Genomic DNA, 18918 nt, shown 5'->3' on the forward strand with positions numbered 1-18918 from the left:
TTGAAGTTGGCATTCCCTAATAGAGAAAAGCTTAAGAAAAAATTCTCTGTATTCAAATATGGAAATTTTGAATTTTTTTTAGAACATATGTTTAAGAATGATTTAAGAGGTCAGTTGAATAGTAAGAATTTTAACCTCATATTCATTGAGTAGGAATAGCTCTTTTGCTCTGCATCTTACATACAATAGTAACATGGGCACAAAGACACTTGGAGATAACATAAACAAGTGACTTAAACCTCTCTGAGCTTCAGTTTCCTCATCAGTAAAATAGGGAGATAATAATTCTACCTATTGCCCTATTTCAGAAGGTTGTTAAGAAGATTGAGATAATGAATTTAAAGGAGTAATTTGCCCAAGTCATCCAGCTTTCGTTGGTAAAGCCAGGGATGAAACCCAGGTCTTGCAGACCATAAAGCGCCTGGACTTAACCTTGAATAGTTAAGTTATGATAGTTACCTCAACAGATTCATCAGGATTAAATGAGGTTGCAGTGAGCCGAGATCACGCCATTGCACTCCAGCCTGGGCAGCAAGAGCGAAACTCCATCTTAAAAAAAAGAAAAGATAAATTCTTAGCATGGTGTTTGATGTATAGTAAAATCACTTAATAAATGTGAGCAGTTATTCTGTTAACTCTGAGACCTAAAGATATCACCTAAAGATATCAGAGATTTTGAGGATTATCCGGTTCAACCCGCACATTTTACAGATAAAGCTAGGGCCCTGAGAGGGTGAGAGCTTGCCTGTAAAGGAAGTTTCCATTATAATTAGGTGGAACAAGGGTTTCTGACTCCCCAGTGCAATGCTGAGGCCTCAATGCTATTTAGACTCAGCTGGCGCTGGAGTAAATGCCTGTGCTTGTGAGGTAAAATTGGACTATGTTCCTCAGAATCCCTTCTGAGCTCCTGTCTTTTCTGCTAGTCTCCATTGGATAAAATGTGCTCGTTATTAGTGAGGTATTTTCAGATGTCAGAGCTGAGGAAGGGGGGAAAGGTTTTTGTTCATTGTTAATGAGACATGACCTCTTCTTTCTTAAAGGAGAAAAGGCTTCTGGCCTCCCCCTAGGCTGTAGATGAAAAATACTCATTTTAAGAAACATTTCATGATCAACATGTATTCACCTAGAATTTGTCAAGATTAGTACAGTGTTTTCTACCTGAGCTGCTCATGATTGCAGATCACTTCTGCCTAAAGTCTGTGTAAGTTACTGCTAAACCACAATGTCCTGATAGAAGACATCAGGTATTAGGCCACCAAAACTGTGGCCCAAGTGCTATTTTTACCAGTAGCGTTCTGGGATATTATGAGTTCTGAGTTACAAGAATTTTTTCACAGTTACTTGCAGGTGATATTTTTAAATGCTATCTTTGTAGTTGCATGGACCCTTTGAAGTTACATGTTAATTTGGGTAGGAATATTTAATTGATATTTGATATACCATGACTTGTCTTCCATTGATTTTCAGTCATGTAAATATTTTACTTTTTCTTCTAAAAACATATAAGTGAACAGAATGTATGATACTGTTAATGAAAAATAGAAATGAAATTTAAATTTTAGATGTATAAGTATTATATGCATTTTAAAGAAATAGGATTATATAGATATCAGAAAGATATGTAGTTGTATTTATGCTGAATCTTTTCTGCCTTTGTTATATATAACATATATTTAAGTCCAAATAAGTATATTTAAAATAATAAATGTTCATTGTATATATTTTAGAATTTACACAAAAATCGGTCTTTTAATGTCATCCTCATAGTTCTTGTGCAATACTGTTTTAGTCCATTCCCAGAAGTTGCAGAATCAGTTCAGCAAGAACTAGAATCTTACAGAGCACAGGAAGATGAGGTCAAACGACTTAAAAGCATTATGGTAAGATTGTATTTGCTTTCTAGGAATTATAGGAAAGAGGAGGATTACCTGTTAGATAAAGAGATTTGGGTTTTTTCCTTATAAAAATTGAAGGCCATTTAATGCTTTTATAACAAAAATATTTTCAACTTGCATAAGTGGTCAAAAAGAAATCTAAATATTGAGAAGAGAAAAAAATTAAATCTTAATATAAATATGATTTGAAAAAATATATAATGTAGCATCATTTTAGAGATATATGTTCCAATGCTGCTCATTCTACCATACTTCGATGTAACTTCAGATTTCAGCTCTACTATTTATTACTATGTGACCTGTGGCACGTCTCTGGGCCTGTCTCCTTATCCAAAAATGCCAGCTGATCATTTAGACATCTAACCATTAGACTGGCGATTACTAGAACTTTTATGTAACTGTTAAAATATATATGCTTGCACCTCAGAGGAGGAGAATTACTATTCTAGGTGACTTAAAAATCTTACTGTATATCAATAATCTTAGGAATGTGTTGATTTTTATGCTTGGGCCTGGGATTTTTGAGTAGCTATTGAGACCTTTTTTCTTTACAAGGGACTAGAAGGGGAAGATGAAGGAGCCATAAGTATGCTTTCTGACAATACCGCTAAGCTAACATCAGCTGTTAGGTAAGTGAGCAGTGTATCCTCTTTGAAGTCTTTCTGTTGATAGGATTTTTTTTTTTTTTTAACTAAAAAATTGTTAATGTTTTTAACTAGTAGGAAACTGTAGGCAATAGCAAATATAACTTTGAATTTAAAGAACTAAATTGTATTTAACTAAATGTTTAAGCTGATTTAGTTCCCTCTTAGATATAGGATATTATTCTTTCACCAGTTAGAACTGTGTAATAGGGGTAATTTTATGAGGAAAATACTATTAATGATAAAGTAGGGCAAGCAATTTTAATTTTATTATTGATACTGTTTTCTTAACTAAAAGTTAAACAGTTTTTTCTGTACTTTGAATGCCATTAAGGAGGGAGGAGACCGGGCGCGGTGGCTCACGCCTGTAATCCCAACACTGTGGGAGGCCAAGGCGGGCAGATCACAAGGTCAAGAGATTGAGACCATCCTAGCCAACATGGTGAAACTCCATCTCTACTTAAAAAAATAAATAAATAAATTAGCCGAGAGTGGTGGTGCAACGCCTGTAGTCCCAGCTACTTGGGAGGCTAAGGCAGGAGAATCGCTTGAACCTGGGTGGTGGAGGTTGCAGTGAGCCAAGATAGCACCATTGCACTCCAGCCCAGGTGACAGAGACTCTGTCTCAAAAAAAAGAAGGAGGGAAGAAATGTGTTTTAGAAATACAGATAAAGCATGTTTCCATTAATTTGATTTTATTTAAACCTCCAAAATTTGGAATCAGAAAGTGAAATGATAGAAATAATGATATTTGGGAGCCAGATTATTTTAAAATGAGCATTTCACCTGTATTAATAAATACTGTAGGTGTTCAAGTCTAGAGATGAAATTAGTTGATAGTTTAACTTGTCATCTTGTTACTGTTTCACTGTTCTGAGTTTCCACAGGGGAAACACCAGGCATGGGATAAAGTCTTATCATTTTAGAAAATTTATTGGTTAATATTTAATTTTTTGATACTTGCAGTTCTTTGCCAGAACTCCTTGAGAAAAAAAGACTTATTGATCTCCATACAAATGTTGCCACTGCTGTTTTAGAACATATAAAGGTAAATTTAACTTTTTCCCCCCACAATATGACTTGCATTTACATAGGGTTTTATACTTTGTAAGATGCTTTAGTATTCATTATCTTATTGAGCCCCCACTGTAACATGAAGTATAATTATGGAAGACAGCAAGTATTATAGTTATTTTTTTGCAAATAAAGAAACCTAGGAATCCAGAAAGATAAGTGATTTCCAAGGTCACATGTTTAGTAAATGGAAGTGGGAATCTATGATATTTCTATTATATTGCACTGCCTCAATATTGCCGCTGTACATACTACTGTATTAATAGTAGGCTTGTATCTCAGCATCAGTAATACAGATTTGGAAATCTCTTTTACCAGAGTTCCATCTAAAATATCCATTAATAACATCACTTTTATTTATGTGACTTTGTTCTGAACTTTTTTAATTTAGGTGAATCTGTTAACATCGAAGCTTCTTACTGTTTATCATTGAACTGTGATTTTGAAACAAATATGTTGGGAGTTCTATATATCGTTATAGTTCTTTTTCTCATTACCATGTTCATGATTGCCCCATTATCAGCTTACTTAATCAGTCCTTCAGTATTCTGCTGTTATTTGTTCTCCACACTTAGAGCTGAATTTCCGTGGCAGATTGACCATATGCTAAAACTTGGCTAATATTGACCCCTCCTTTCCATTTTATATGATGCATTTGAAACTGTTTAAAAAACTGAATATAATTGCTGGCTGTCAGAGAAGTTGATAACACCTGGAATTTATTGAGAAGGGACTTCAAGGTATTATTTAAATAATTTTAAAAGCCACAAAAGCATTAGAAAGGCACTAACATAGATAATGGGCAGCATGCAGCATGCAGTTTAAACCTGCATAATTTCTATTACGCCAACAACCTAATTTTTTTCTTTGTTTCACATCTTGGTACTTGATATTTTTCAGGTTCATACAGGAATAGAAACAGAACTGCAGTCTGTAGGTGATTCTGCTGATGTTTTCACTTCTATATGTAGCGTCTTTGTGAAATGGCAAAAGGCTGTTCAGATCTGTTTACCTGAGGTCATTGTTTTTTGTGGAGGTGATACAGATACAGATATAGATAATATAGATATATCACCAGGTGAAATACAACAGAGAGCTATATTGAGAATTTCCTTCAGGTCAGAGACTAGAGCTTATAGTTTGGGAAAATTTTGGTTAATTTACTTATCCAATCATGTTTATTGAGTGGCTCTATGTATATTGTACTAGGCCCTGAAGATACTGTAGTAAACAAGACAGACAAGTTCTCTGTTCTTTTGAAGCTTTATATTGTAGTGACAGTAAACAGAGTAAGCAAATTAGAAAACAAGATAACTTCAGTCATTTTAGTGATATGAGAACAACAAAAACAGGGTAGGGTGATGTGAGGCAATGGGATATGAGAATGGCTGAGAGGCCTACTCTGGAGTAAGTCTGTGAATGAAATCACCTTTGATGAGGTGATGTTTGAGTTGAGACAGGAATCACAGGAAGGAGCCAATTAGTGAAGATCTCAGGGCCAACCATGCCAGGCAGAGGGAATAAGAAGTGCAAAGGTCTTACGACAAACAAATTCGGTGTGTTTGAGAACCTAGAAGAAGACAAATGTGCTCTATTGAAGAGGGAAAGAGTGATGGTGCGATATGGAATCAAAAAAAGTAGAAATTTAAGTATGATAACTCATTAGAGGTTAATGACATGATCTGATTTATGTTTTAAAATAAGACTGTGGAGGATAAGGGAGTTCTGGAAATAAAAGTGGAACTGGAAGACAACTATTATAGATGTCTAGGTGAAAAATGATTTATAAGACATAATTTACTTATGAAATTTTTTATGGTGCTTATTATAATTTTACACTAATGATTTTAGGTGAGTTTTTCAGATCAGTTTTTGCTAACAGAGGCCATCTGTCTGAGATAGTTTAATATGCTACCATGCCCGACCTAAACAATTCTACTTGAAGACCTCTTGGTCTTATAAAAGAAAGTGTTCCCTTTAGGGTTGCTAATTCTCTGGCAGAGCATCTTATGCCAAGAAACTAATCTGTCATTCAAGATATTGAGTGATTTTATGTAAAAGATAGATTTTATTTATTCATTTATTTATTTATTTTGACAGGGTCTCTCCCTGTCACCCAGGCTGAGTACAGTGGCACGATCATAGCTCACTGCAGCCTTAACCTCCTGGGCTCAAGGATCCTCCTGCCTTGCCTCCCTAGTAACTAAGACTATTGGTGCATTCCACCACACCCAGCCAGAAAAATAGATATTATTGAATCATTATCTTGCTAATGATCCTTTTTCATCACAAGATCTGATTTAAACAAAGTGTGCTATTGAGGACATTCGCTTTACAGAGGGAAAATAATGTCATCTGTAGAACACACTACTCCTAGTTGGGTCATTCTAAGAAGCCCAATTAAAAATCAAAAGTTTTTTTTATATCCTAGATAAAGAAGCATATTTATTTTAAATATTTTAAGTTCTTCCTTGTCAAAAGTAACAGATAAACTGTATTGTTTTCATTATTTCTCATTATTTCTAGTTACAGAATTTCTTCTTATAATTTTTCATAACTCTTAAATTTCCATCCTTATAATATTTACTTCTAAGTGGCATGTTTATTTATACCATTACTATGTTACACCATCTACTGCTGGCTATGTTAATGTTAATTAAAGAAATATTTTGCTCCATAATCTCTTCTCTCTTCACCAGAATTTCTTGACCATCTGAGCTTTACTTCTTTGTGAACATGTATTCACCTAAGCACCTTTTTTTTTTTTTTTTTTTTTTTTTTTTTAGACAGAGTCTCACTCTGTCACCAGGCTGGAGTGCAGTGGCACACTCTCAGCTCACTGCAACCTCCACCTCCTGGGTTCAAGCAATTCTTCTGCCTCAGCCTCCCGAGTAGCTGGGACTACAGGCACTCACCACCATGCCCAGCTAATGTTTGTATTTTTAGTAGAGACAGGGTTTCACCATGTTGGGCAGGATGGTCTCCATCTCTTGACCTCATAATCCACCCGCCTCGGCCCCCCGAAGTGCTGGGATTACAAGCGTGAGCCACCGCGCCTGGCCGTAAATATTTTTTGTTAGCTAGAAGATTGTGTCATGCAGAGGTCTCAGCATTTCTCTTAGTATTTGACTGTATTAGTTTTACATATTTCTTCTTTTGTTTAGAGTATAACCGCTTCTTACATTTCCTTCAATTGTTTTCTAAAGTAGAAATTTGTCTCTTTAGAAGTCCTGGCAGTTACCCCGCAATTGATGTTTTAGTGGAAAATTAGAGCACACCAGTTTGTCATAACTTTAAGAAACATTTTCACTTTATTGATATTCTGAGGATTTTAGTGATTTGGGTAATTTGGGTCTAATAAAGAATAAATTGTTGAATACTCATTTGTTTTGAGTCATCTATATTTTTAAACCCTTTCTTTAGTTGTTTTTTCATCCCTAATACAAATGCAACTTTCCCACTTGCTGGTTGTTAGAGAATGGCTTCTGGGATTATTTACATAATTTGTAGACAGCCTGTTTTAATTATTCTTAGCTCACCTATTTAGCAAACCTGAATAAAGTACTCTTTAGCTCCAGATACCTAAAGAAAAGAAGCCTACTTGTAAGGCATAGTTGATGAGATGAGAAAGAGAAATGGTGTCATGTGTTCTTTCCCCCAATGTTCCCACCTTCCACCTTAGAGGAAAAACACCCACATCTCAGTGCTCCAACCAACCGGATATAGCTGGTAAAGAATAAGCTATCAATAAACTTTGTGAGGCAAGGCTTAATTGTTACTGGATCCTCATTTTTGTTTCACTTGTTCTCATAGACAGTCTTATAGGGACTGAATTAGATCTAAAGACATCATCTGATTAGGTGATGATGTCTGTACTCTAAAGAAGGCTTAACCCTTGTTGGCAATGCTAGCTTTTCACTAGTCTTCCTTCTGAGGACTGACTTTTTATTTTTATTTTTTGGTTCAACTGCCTTATATTTTTATGGGGAAGATAAGCTTTCAAAATAAAGTAGAAACTCTCTTAACTGATCTCCACTTAGTCAACACACCAAATTAACTGATGCCCTCTGTAAACCATAGTGGCCAGTAGCCACATTATTAACATGTTGACAACTCATAACAATTTCCTTATTATCCTGTGCCTTTTTCTGCTCTCACGGTTGGGCTTTTTTTTTTGGTTTTTTTTGTTTGTGGTTTTTTTTTGGGTTTTTTTGCTTACTAATGAGTTATTTGTGTTTTATTGCATTTATGTCAGTTGTATGAGTATGAAAAGAAGATTGTTTCTATAAAACTAAGTTGCACATCTTAGACTCAGTGAACATGGTGGTTTAAATATTGTTTGAATTAGGTGTGGGTAAAAAACCTTAACCATAAAAGATTGGAAGGCCTCAGAAAATACTATATTGTATGGAAATTGCTTTGCAATGTCTCTAAAATTTTTTATTCCACTCCCAAAGAACTGAACCTGGAAATCATAGGTGATTTCTGATAGGTGTGCTTTATGCAAGAAAGAAAAAAAATGTCAGTCACTGAATCTCTGTACTCAAAGAAGAAGTCTTGGACATAGATCAGTGATTGACAGACTGTGTATTTTAGGTCTTAAGTTAAACATACAACATAAATCCTGTTTTATTCTTCACATAAACTGACTTTTTTTTGTTATTAACATTAACTGACTTTGATTAACTGATCACTATTGCTCCTGATCACATTAGAGGTCTTTTACTGAACTAGAAGTCAGAACATTTCTCTGGCTGGATTTTGTGCTGATTTGTTTAAAATGATCTCTCGTCCAGTATACATATCAAGTGAAAGTTCTTATTACCTTGGTGTCTTTTCTTCAAGACAGAGGAAAAATATATTCTGTATCAGAAAGTTCACAGTGGATGAGGTATCACTTGTCTTTTATCTCTTCTCATCTCAAAATAAGATTAGTTACTATGAGAATCTGAAGTTTTTTGTTTTGTTCTGTTTTTTATTGCAAGTATGACAAAAGATAGCTCTTCAGTGAGTGGAATATCCTTCAACTCCTTACTGTGAATTTCTGGAACTACTTTTACATCTCAAAAAAAAAATGTATGAAATCAACTTTCTCTTGCTCTTGGCTCTCACTTCCCTAACACCTACTTTTATGAGGATGAAGCATTGTCATTTAGCAAGACCCAGTTTAAAAGATTCATAAAGATTAAATTCAAAGGAATAAAGACATCTCAAAACTGAATAATGAGAAAGCAAACAACCTGTGTTAGCCAGGGTTCCCCAGAGAAACAGAACTAATCCTTGGCTGAAAATACAAACATAGGATGTGGGGTTTTTTTTTTTCTTTTAAAGGGAGAATGAACTTTTTTTTTCACTGTTACATTAGATATTTAACATAATAGGTATATTCCCACATTCTACAGAGGAGTTGAATCTCAGAAATACTGAATACTTGCCTTAAGACCATCTACCAAAGCCTGAATTTTAACTTGGGTTTTTAAGTCCCATGTTCTCTCTACCATGCTGTAGTTCCATAAAACATTATCTACTAAAATTCAATGAGAATGGTTTGCTCTTTTGTAATCCCTTTGGAGTAACCATAGGATTACGAATAATTTAAACTGAAAAATAACAACTAAGCAAGGTTTGGTGGCATTCACCTGTAATCCCGGCCACTCGGAGGCTGAGGTGGGAGGATCTCTTGAGCCTAGGGGTTCAAATCCAGTTGACCAACATAGCAAGACCCCCATCTCATAAAAAATAAAAATAACAAAAAACAGAGAGTAGAAGGGAACCTCTATAGTCTGTGATTTTTCTCTGTTGATTTCCTGTTTTTAATTTCACTGGTTCTGCTCTAATTTTTATTATTTATTTTCTTCTGCCTACTTTGGATTTAACTTGCTGTTCTTTTTCTAAGTATATCTTTTAAGAGTTCAACATTCAGCTAGGCGCGGTGGCTCACACCTGTGATCCCAGCACTTTGGGAGGCCAAGGCAAGCAGATCACTTCAGGCCAGGAGACCGGCCTGGCCAACATGGCAAAACCTCATCTCTACTAAAAATACAAAACTTAGCTGAATGTGGTGGCGCACACCTGTAGTCACTCTGGAGGCTGAGGCATGAGAATTACTTGAACCTAGGAGGCAAAGGTTGCAGTGAGCCGAGATCATGCTACTGCACTCCAGCCTGAGTGACAGAGTGAGACTCTGTCTCAAAAAAAAAAAAAAAGCGCTCAACATACTGGTTGAATAAATTAAAACTAAGTGATTTCTGAGAGCCATAAAAAACAAGACAACAGTTTACAAATACCATAGAAATATAAAGCAGTTTTCAGTATTTCATGATAATAAGGTCACTTCTGTTTATATTTTTTATACTTGCCATCTATAAAGATCACTTTGTGTACATTTTAAATTTTTTATATAGATCATTTTAGTCTGAATTTAAATATTTTTAGCACAAGTCAATACATAGGATAAATTTACAGATTAAATATTATGTTCATATTCTAAAACAGATTTAAGGCAGCTCCCTCAAATAGCACATAGAATGAAAACAATCCAATAAAAGCTCACAAATAATTCAGTAAAAGCTCAATAGTTATAATGTTAATTCTCAAATTTGGCTTTGAATTTTCTCGCAACCAAGATAAAAAAGAGAGAGATGATTAAGATAAAAAAACCTCTCTCAGAAAGATTTTCTGTTTTTTTATTCTAAGCAAACCATTTCTTAGCATCACATTACAAAAGACATTGCTCATATTGGGCATTATCTAGAATAAATTAAGTCGTGTAATGATATCAGTTACCCTTATAGATTTCATGTGACTGTTTCATATAGCAACTTTCATGAAAGCCAGGGATATAATATTAAATACAATTCAATGAGAGCAGTTCTATGAGTTACCAAGGTAGCCAAGTCTAAGTTTATCACCGTCTAATGGTTCCCTGTATACGTCCTGTTCTTAAACTAAGAATCGAATTTTTAGTATCTAGAGTGGAAAGATTGCATATTCTTTGAATAATCTATAATATCATGTTTGCATTTTGGCTTTTGATAGGAGTTAGATAACAAGTTGAGGTTATACATTCTGATTTGGGCCTGGAATGCTAGAAATTCAGTGTTTTTGGTTGAGAGAAAAAATGCATATGTTTGGAAATGAGATAACCAACTAGTAAGATTGACAGTCGGTTGTAGAAATTGAAGCTATAACCAGGTTTCTCACCTTGATAGTATACTGTCCCATCTGCACAGAAGAGAGGTAAAAGTAAAAAGATGAATTTTGTTCAGGATTCCTAAGTCACTATGGCACATGAGCTAAGTTCACTGTAGCTTGGAAACCCAACAAGTAAATATTTTCAGCCACTTGTATCATAGAACGCCTTTAAATACAATTTTATGGTTCATCTTGATGTTTTGTAACATAATTTTTCACATTGACAAACCCATGCATGTAGTGGCAAACCCACCAGTGTGAATTGCAACAAAATGCACACCTGAATAACTGAAAATAAATTAACCAGCTATTTTGTTATATTATACAAAGCAATTGAGTTTTGGAGAATTCCATTTATCTTGCAGGACACTATACATGCAATAATGAGCAAGCAGTCTCAAGGAGTTTTTACTGTAGTGACATATACCAACCACAGACAATTATAATACAGCATTACTGGTGCTACCCACCTGGATATCCAAATACAGCCCTGCAAGATGGCAGGAATTAAACACGTGAAGAAGTAAGAAAAAACAGGAATGGCTAGAATATAAACAGTCTTCAGCTTAGGTGTAGGTGATATTCTAAAAGTCTGGTTCTGAGTTCATTGTAGCTTGAGATATACTTTTTTTTAATGACCAAAATGTATTTATTTAATACACATCACAAGGGCTCAACTGAGGCTTAATTTAAAAGACAAAAACAAAAATAATACCACAGCTCATGATACAGAGTCTATACAGAAGTCACAAAAAAAGACAGACCATCTAAGGAAAAGTTAAAAAGATGAAAAGATGACACAAGGACAGGCTGGGCAGCCTGGGTCAGGGCTCCTGACTGGTGACCTGTTTTGAGTAGGTTTCTTGCAGATACTTCTTAAAAGCTGTGGGGTTTTTCCAGAGTTTGGCAGCATGCGTTTTCAAGGGGCTATCAATGTTGGGTTCTCCTAGTAGGCTGGAGATGGAGGGTGTTCTGGATGGAGAGCAGAATGGTCCTGATGTCATACAGGGCAGACCACTTGTCCTTCAGGATGTCCAGGCATATGTTACCCTGGGTGTCCACACTGGCGTAGTAGCAGGGTATGAGGAATTTCACCATGGGTGCATTGTAAGGGTAGCCACTGGGGAACTCTAGTGAGAGCTTATGCTTATACCTCAGGTCTTCATATACTGTGGCAGCTGCTCCATGGATGGCCCCTACCCATGTGAAAAGGTGGTCTGATTCAGGGAAGGCAGAAATGCCCTTGTTGCCACACATCATGAGTCATGAGCTCCTGTTTTTTTGCCCACGGGACCCCCAGCGGCACCCCAGCTTGGCTCTGCTCCTTTCCGGGAGGCTGCGATGCTAGTAGCAGCTGGGTCGCGATTTTGGGAGGCCATCCAGGCGGTGCTGGCAGAGAGACGGGAACTTGGAGAGCTCACGACTGCAACTGTGCGGGTATACTTTCCTGTAGATATTACGTCGTAGGTAGGTTTCTGTCTCACAAACCCTATCTAATTCATAATCTGGAATATTCCTAACGTAGCATTGCAACATAGAAAGGTTTATCATTCCCTGTACCTCCTGAGAAGTAGGGAGAAAGGAATATTGAGTTCTTACTGGTAGAAAGGAGGTATAACTCTTTACTCCCTTCTTGTCTTTCTTTTCGCTGCTGAATGGTTATTGGGGATAGAATTGGGGTCTGAAGAAAAGGGAAAGCCAAGAAGTATCACTCTAGACTTGGTCATCAACCCAGTCATTAGACTGAGGTAAGAAATGGGAATTATGGCTAGCAGCGAATAGAGTTCCAGAACAGTAGTGTCTATAGCTAGACTGGGGAGAGAAATAGTCAAAAGAAGGAAAAATCCCTGCAATTACTTAGAGGAAAGAAAAGGGAATTTCTTTTGTGTCCTTTCTTGGTCGTCTGGCAGATGTCCCAGGTTATGGATTTTCAAAAAGCAAGTGATGTGTACTACCTGTACTTCTCAGATAATTCTTTTTTAGAGACAAGTCTGACTATGTTAACCAGGCTGCTGTTGAACTCCTGGGCTCAAGTGATCCTCATGCCTCAGCTTCCTGAATAGCTGGGATTACAGTTGCATGCCACAGTGTCCAACTTTAGCGTCAGTTAAGTTTTAAGATTATTCCCTTTTGGTGAGAGAAGGGACAAACTAGTTTTAGAAAGTGCTCCCTTCCTTTGTTCTTTCCAAACCCTGTGGGCTGTAGCCAGTCAGATGTCTTACACAATCTGTATATGTGTGTATGTGTGCACAGCATGTTAATGTTAATTTGATATAATATAAATTGAGGCAGTGTACGGAAAAATGAATGTAAAATCAGTCTGATTGTTTACCTGATGACCGAAATTTGGAGAAAAGCACTAGAAATTTTTTAATGAGATTCCTGCCATAGAATGTCCTTCTAAAAGGATTTTTGAGAAATGCATGGCTCTCAGAGTTTGTGTTCATTATATATAATCTATATTCCACGCATAGTGCTTTTGATTGTCTAGAATGTTCCCCTTTTACTCATTTATTCTTAATATTTATTGAAGCTACCGAAGAATCTCAGTTTATTATCTTGACCTTGTTATTTTGTTTTATATTTTTAATTTGTTCATTTTTTATGTCACTCTTATTACCCAAACCGTATTCTCTTTTGAGCCCATGTTGTAGAAGAAGAATTAATCTTTGGAATTACAGAAGTTGCTTCTCTTAGTGCTTTCTCTCATTTCAAGAATTTGAGAAAAGGCCTGTAGAAGGAAGCAATAAAGTTGTTCTTGAGGGTAGTGTAATTTTCCCTATTATCTGTGGTATACATTAGAGTATGACCTGTATTTGAATCTCAGCTCTGTACTATTTCTACTCTGGTAGTCTTGAGCAAATATATGTTTCTGTATGTCTGTTTCTTCATCTTTAAAATGAGGTTAATAATTCCTAGCTCATAGTGTTATTTGGAGAATTAAATGAGATAATGTAAGTTAGTAATTTTTGAACACTGTTCTCTGGTACCCTAGAGCTGTATGGAGACATTTCATGGATCACTTGTGTCTATTTTATGTTTAGGGTTCTGCAGAAGATTTGGTTTGAGAAAGAGGGTCCTGAGGCTCTCTCTTTAAAAACTCTTGAAAGCCATAGTTGTAAGTAAAGTGCCTTACACATGATAGGTGCCTTGAAGAGATACTAGTTCTCTTATGCAGGTTAGAAAATCTGTATAGCACTTCATTCCTTTTCCTCTTGGATGGTGCTCCCTCATAATCAGTATATTAAAGGGCTGTTACTTTTAACAGCTTTGTTGAGATGTAACTCATGTACTTTGCAATTCATCAATTTAAAACATATCATTCAATGGATTTTAGGATATTTACAGAGTTGTTGCAACCACAATCTAATTTTAAAGCATTTTTGTCACCTCAAAAAGAAACCCCCTACCTAGTACCAATCACATTAAGTTGTTTTTGGACCCTATTTCCATTGTTCATTAGAAGTTGATGTTAATAAGTAAGTTACTACATCAAAAAGAGCAAAATGAACCAAATGCCTGTGCTTACATAAGTCAGTGAGCCATGTTTTTTTACTGATTTATATATTTCCAGAAATTAGATTCTGCTATGGCATTTAGCATACTTAAATTATTTATTTATTTATTTAGAGACAGGGTCTCACTATGTTTCCCAGGCTAGTCTCAAACTCCCAAGGCTCAAGCGATCCTCTCACCTCAGCCTCCCAAGTACCTGGGACTACAGGAATGTGCCACCGCACCTTAGCATACTGAGTTTTACGTATTCAGTCACAAAAGACTAGATTCTTTACATTTTCCACTTCTGGAAGTTCATTCATCTATTTTCATGACTTTAAAAAATGATTACTTGGTCTGTATACGCCCTGTTCTTGGTTTCGAAATTCAACAAATGCAAGTGCTTGTTATAAGCCAGGTGGTGTTAGACTCCTAGGGTTAAACAATTAATTAAACATGCTCTAAGGAGTTTACCGTTTTAGAAAAACACGTAAACAAAGGACAGTAATATACTGTGATCTTTGTTATGATGATGATGTGTGTAAAGTGCTGTTGTACACAGATAAAGGAGTAATGAGTTATTTTGGCCAAGGAGGAGACTGGGAGAGGGTCAGAAAGGGGAGAGAGTAGGGATTGAAGGAAGAGTTGTAGAAAAGCTACAGAGAAGGTAGACGTTGAATGGGTAGAATTCACTGAGTAGATGGTAGAGGAGGAATATATTCTGCAAAAGCTGAGAGAATAACTTGAGCCTAAGACTAGAGAATTAAAAGCAAACACAGTATTTAATGACAAGTTAAAGTTTAATGAAATAACTATTTGATGTGACTAGCAGAAACTGAATTTAGTGAATAGTGATAAAACAGAAAAGGTTAGCTGGATCAGAGGGCCTGAAAGTTAGTTTAACACCTTATTTTAGCACTTTTCCCATTCCATTCCTGACTTCACTCTGCAGATAACAGCTTTTCCCAAGCTAATATTCACATTAACAGTTCCTAGTATCATCATTGTCATTCCCCAAAGTTTTCTTTTTCTTCTTTCACTACTTTGTATCCCATATCCTTTCTCATGTAAATTACTAAATACTCATCTTGTCCTTTCCATTCCCACAGCCACTACTGTGGCCTTTTTCCTGGAATCTCTTATATTTCTTTTGTTCATTTTTAGTATTATTGGTAGGACTTTCTCATTTCTAGGACTTTACATCGTATCAGTTTTAGTATTCAAACTAGCTTTATAGAGTAGCTAAAATAGTTCCTATATCAGAGAGTCTGAAGAATATGAAGGGCTGGAGATTTCATAGATAAGAGCTCACTGATAGGGAATCCTCTACATGCTGATGTAGAATATATTGTTCAGTGAAAGGAAAGGGCAGAAAAGTACAGTATCATACTTCTTGGTCAGAAAGGAGGCAGATATTAGAATACAGACTCTGCTGATATTTGCACAAAGAAACTCTAAAAAACTAGAAGAAATAATACAAGAAAATACCTATAGAAGCAGGTAGAAATGGGGTGGAAGAGGACAGGGGTGAAAAATAGGACTTCTCAGTATATGTCTTTTTATGTTATATTCATTTTTGAACTATCTGGATATTTCATCTATAAAACTTTGGCCTTGCGTGCCACTGCAAGGGAGTGGCAGTGAAAGGACTCTGATTTCTTGTTGCTCCATATATGAAATTCACTCCTTAGTCTACTATTTAGATGTTTCTACCTTGTTGTGCCTTGGCATGATCTGTGTAACTGAAATGAACTATATCTATGTCCCTAAATCACTTTCAAACTTCAACTCAAAATGTATCACTTCCTCCTCAATTGGCTATTTATTTCATTCTGCCTTTTAGCATAATGTATTTATGTTGTATATTTGTATATTGGTTTTACATTGGTATTACTATAAATCCTAATTTATTTCATGAATGGTTTCCACTCCCACTTTGATTGTTAACAACCTTAATTATAAACATTGTTTTTATAATTTCATGAATGGTTTCCACTCCCACTTGATTATTAACACCCTCAATAGTATCTGAATTATCTAAAGCATAACTTAAGAGATATTTGATCATTTTTATTTGCTTTTGAGGATCTTAATATGTTAACTTTATTTGGATAATTTTAATCCAGAAAATTTTCAATTAGGAAAGGTCTCACACAGCAAAGTTTTACTACGTTTCCGTTATCTTAAACTTCAAGATATTAAATAGGAAAACTAATAAGGAAAAAGTTTTTTTAAAAAAACAAGAAGGACAATAATTTAGTTAAAGTAACTTTCCATCCAGTTAAGGTGAATGTATGTGGATTTGCACACTAAAACAGTAAACATAACTTGACCACCTGACATGAATTTTGCATGGAGTGCAATATGATTTGTATGCCAGTAACTAATTAATACAATAAGTAAGAATTGTGTTTTTATCTTTGCTAATATATGTACGGTATGCAGAATTACTGCTGAATTTATCCATCAAATATAGTAAACAAAATAATCTTGGTTTTTTTCTATATTAAATATATATTCAAAAGTAAGACATTTTAAATTCTTTTAAGAAATGAAGGCCAGGCACAGTAGCTCACACCTGTAATCCCGCACTTTGGGAGGCTGAGACGGGCAGATTGCTTGAGCTCAGGAGTTTAAGACCAGCCTGCACAACATAGCAAAACCCCATCTCTATAAAAAAAATACAGAAAAATTAGCCAGATGTGGTGACACATACCTGTGGTCTCAGCTACTCGGGAGACTGAGTTGGGAATGAGCCTGGGAAGTTGAGATTGCACCACTATACTTCAGCCTGGTACTTCTGAACTGTACTTTTGACCTGTCTCAAAGAACATATCTTAAAATTGATCATAGAAAATAGCAATTTATAAGGTGAGTAGACCATTATGTATTTTAATGACTTAATATATTCTCATCTAATGTTTATTTTGAAACAGGCAAGAAAATTGGATGTATATTTTGAATATGAAGAAAAAATAATGAGCAAAACTACTCTGGATAAATCTCTTCTAGATATAATATCAGACCCTGATGGTATGTACCAAAAATTTGAGGTTAATGTAAGTTTCATATCTGATGAAACCAGCATTTTCAATTGAGTAAACTTTGAATAGAATTGTTGTTTTTCTGACAGTCAGTGCTAATATCAAGATAATTAAATGAGCTATTTTCTGGGAAAATTTTATAACTTAGCAGTTCCTACAGTGGAAAAATAATTTGCATTTCATTTCATTGAACTTTTATTTGATAGTATTTAAGCACTTTTTATATTCACTTGTTTAAGGTGATATATGTAAAGCTTAATTTCTTCTGGTTCCAGGAAGATTTGAAGGTATAACATTCAAAGCAAGTGTCTCTAAGTGATTCGCTTCCTAATTACTTTGGTCTACCCTCAGTTTCCTGAAAAGATGTATCTAAAACTAAATTGTGTTTTACATGTTTAGGGAGTTTACTTTTAAAGGAACTCTATGGCCAATCACTTTAAATATTTGTATGTTAGATTTTCTTAAAATATAACTATTTTTACTTAGAAAATATGATCTATGGAGGCCAGTATGTTAAGTGAAAGAAGCCAGGCACAGAAAGACAGATATCACATGTTCTCACTCGTGTGGAAGTTTAAAAAGTAGATCTTATGATGATAGAGTTACCAGAGGCCAGGAAAGGGAGAGAGGTGGAGGGATGAAGGGAACAAAAAAATATAAACGTATTTTTTACCACTGAACTGTGCACTTAACAATGGTAAAGACTGGCAAGGCACAGTGGTTCATGCCTGTAATCCCAGTACTTTGGGAGCTTGAGGCAGGAGGATTGCTTAAGCCCAGGAGTTTGAGACCAGCCTAGGCAATAAAGCAAGACCCCATATACACATAAAAAAATGAAGAAAGTTAGCCAGGCAGGGTGGCATGCATCTGTAGTCCCAGCTACTTGGGAGACTGAGGTCGGAGAATCCCTCGAGCCTACGAGTACGATGTTGCAGTAAGCTATGATCGCACAACTGCAGTCCAGCCTGGGTGGCAGAACAAGACCTTGTCTCAAAAACAAACAAAAAAAACCACAGGCAAGAGTAGTAAAAAAAATTTTAATGTAATCCAATTGTGGTTTTTAATTATAAAGATTGTGGGATCTACATAGAGTCTTAGTCTCTGAAATTCCCTAAACTTTAGAGACCTGTAGATCATTTCAGAATAGTTTTGAATTCAAATCTCAGCTTTTTCCAAAACAAATGGAAAGCCTAGGACCCATTTTGCATATAAGCTATTTAAGCTGCATAATTATGGTTTCTGAGTTATAGTTTTGGTATGAATTTTAGACTATAATCCAAATTAGAAAATAATTTAAAAGTCCAAACTGTTTTATAATTAAAGATTCTATTTATACAAACATCTGAGATGCCATAAGTATTGCTCACACTTTTAGAAAGCTAGATTTGTGGTGAGAACACAGCATTTTAAAGGTATATGCATTTTACAGTGAAAGAAATTCAAGAAGTTATATAAGTCTATCATTTCTGAGCTACTCCTTGTTATTTACAGTAACTTTCGAGTAAAGTTGAAACAAAAAAAGCATGTTGACAGAAAGGCAGTCAGTCCTGCTTATTGCTTTCCCCTCTCTCA

The 18918-nt window shown here is 35.5% G+C and overlaps 1 protein-coding gene and 1 pseudogene across 3 annotated transcripts in view; one reads left to right on the top strand and one right to left on the bottom strand.

Annotated features, from left to right (window-relative positions):
* SCFD1 (sec1 family domain containing 1) overlaps positions 1-18918 on the top strand; it is a 105680-nt gene that overhangs the window by 48988 nt on the left and 37774 nt on the right. For 2 of the 3 annotated variants that reach the window (XM_054529969.2, XM_024231409.3), the window contains 4 exons: positions 1790-1880; positions 2451-2524; positions 3506-3587; positions 17239-17335. In XM_054529969.2, the coding sequence (XP_054385944.1) occupies positions 1790-1880; positions 2451-2524; positions 3506-3587; positions 17239-17335 (344 nt within the window). The remainder of the gene's footprint in view (positions 1-1789; positions 1881-2450; positions 2525-3505; positions 3588-17238; positions 17336-18918) is intronic. The other variant, XM_054529970.2, reaches the window with a different exon arrangement.
* Positions 11607-12186, bottom strand: LOC100442096 (ubiquitin-conjugating enzyme E2 C-like; annotated as a pseudogene).

The sequence above is a fragment of the Pongo abelii genome, chromosome 15, assembly GCF_028885655.2.
Source record: "Pongo abelii isolate AG06213 chromosome 15, NHGRI_mPonAbe1-v2.0_pri, whole genome shotgun sequence".
NCBI classification, from domain to species: domain Eukaryota; kingdom Metazoa; phylum Chordata; class Mammalia; order Primates; family Hominidae; genus Pongo; species Pongo abelii.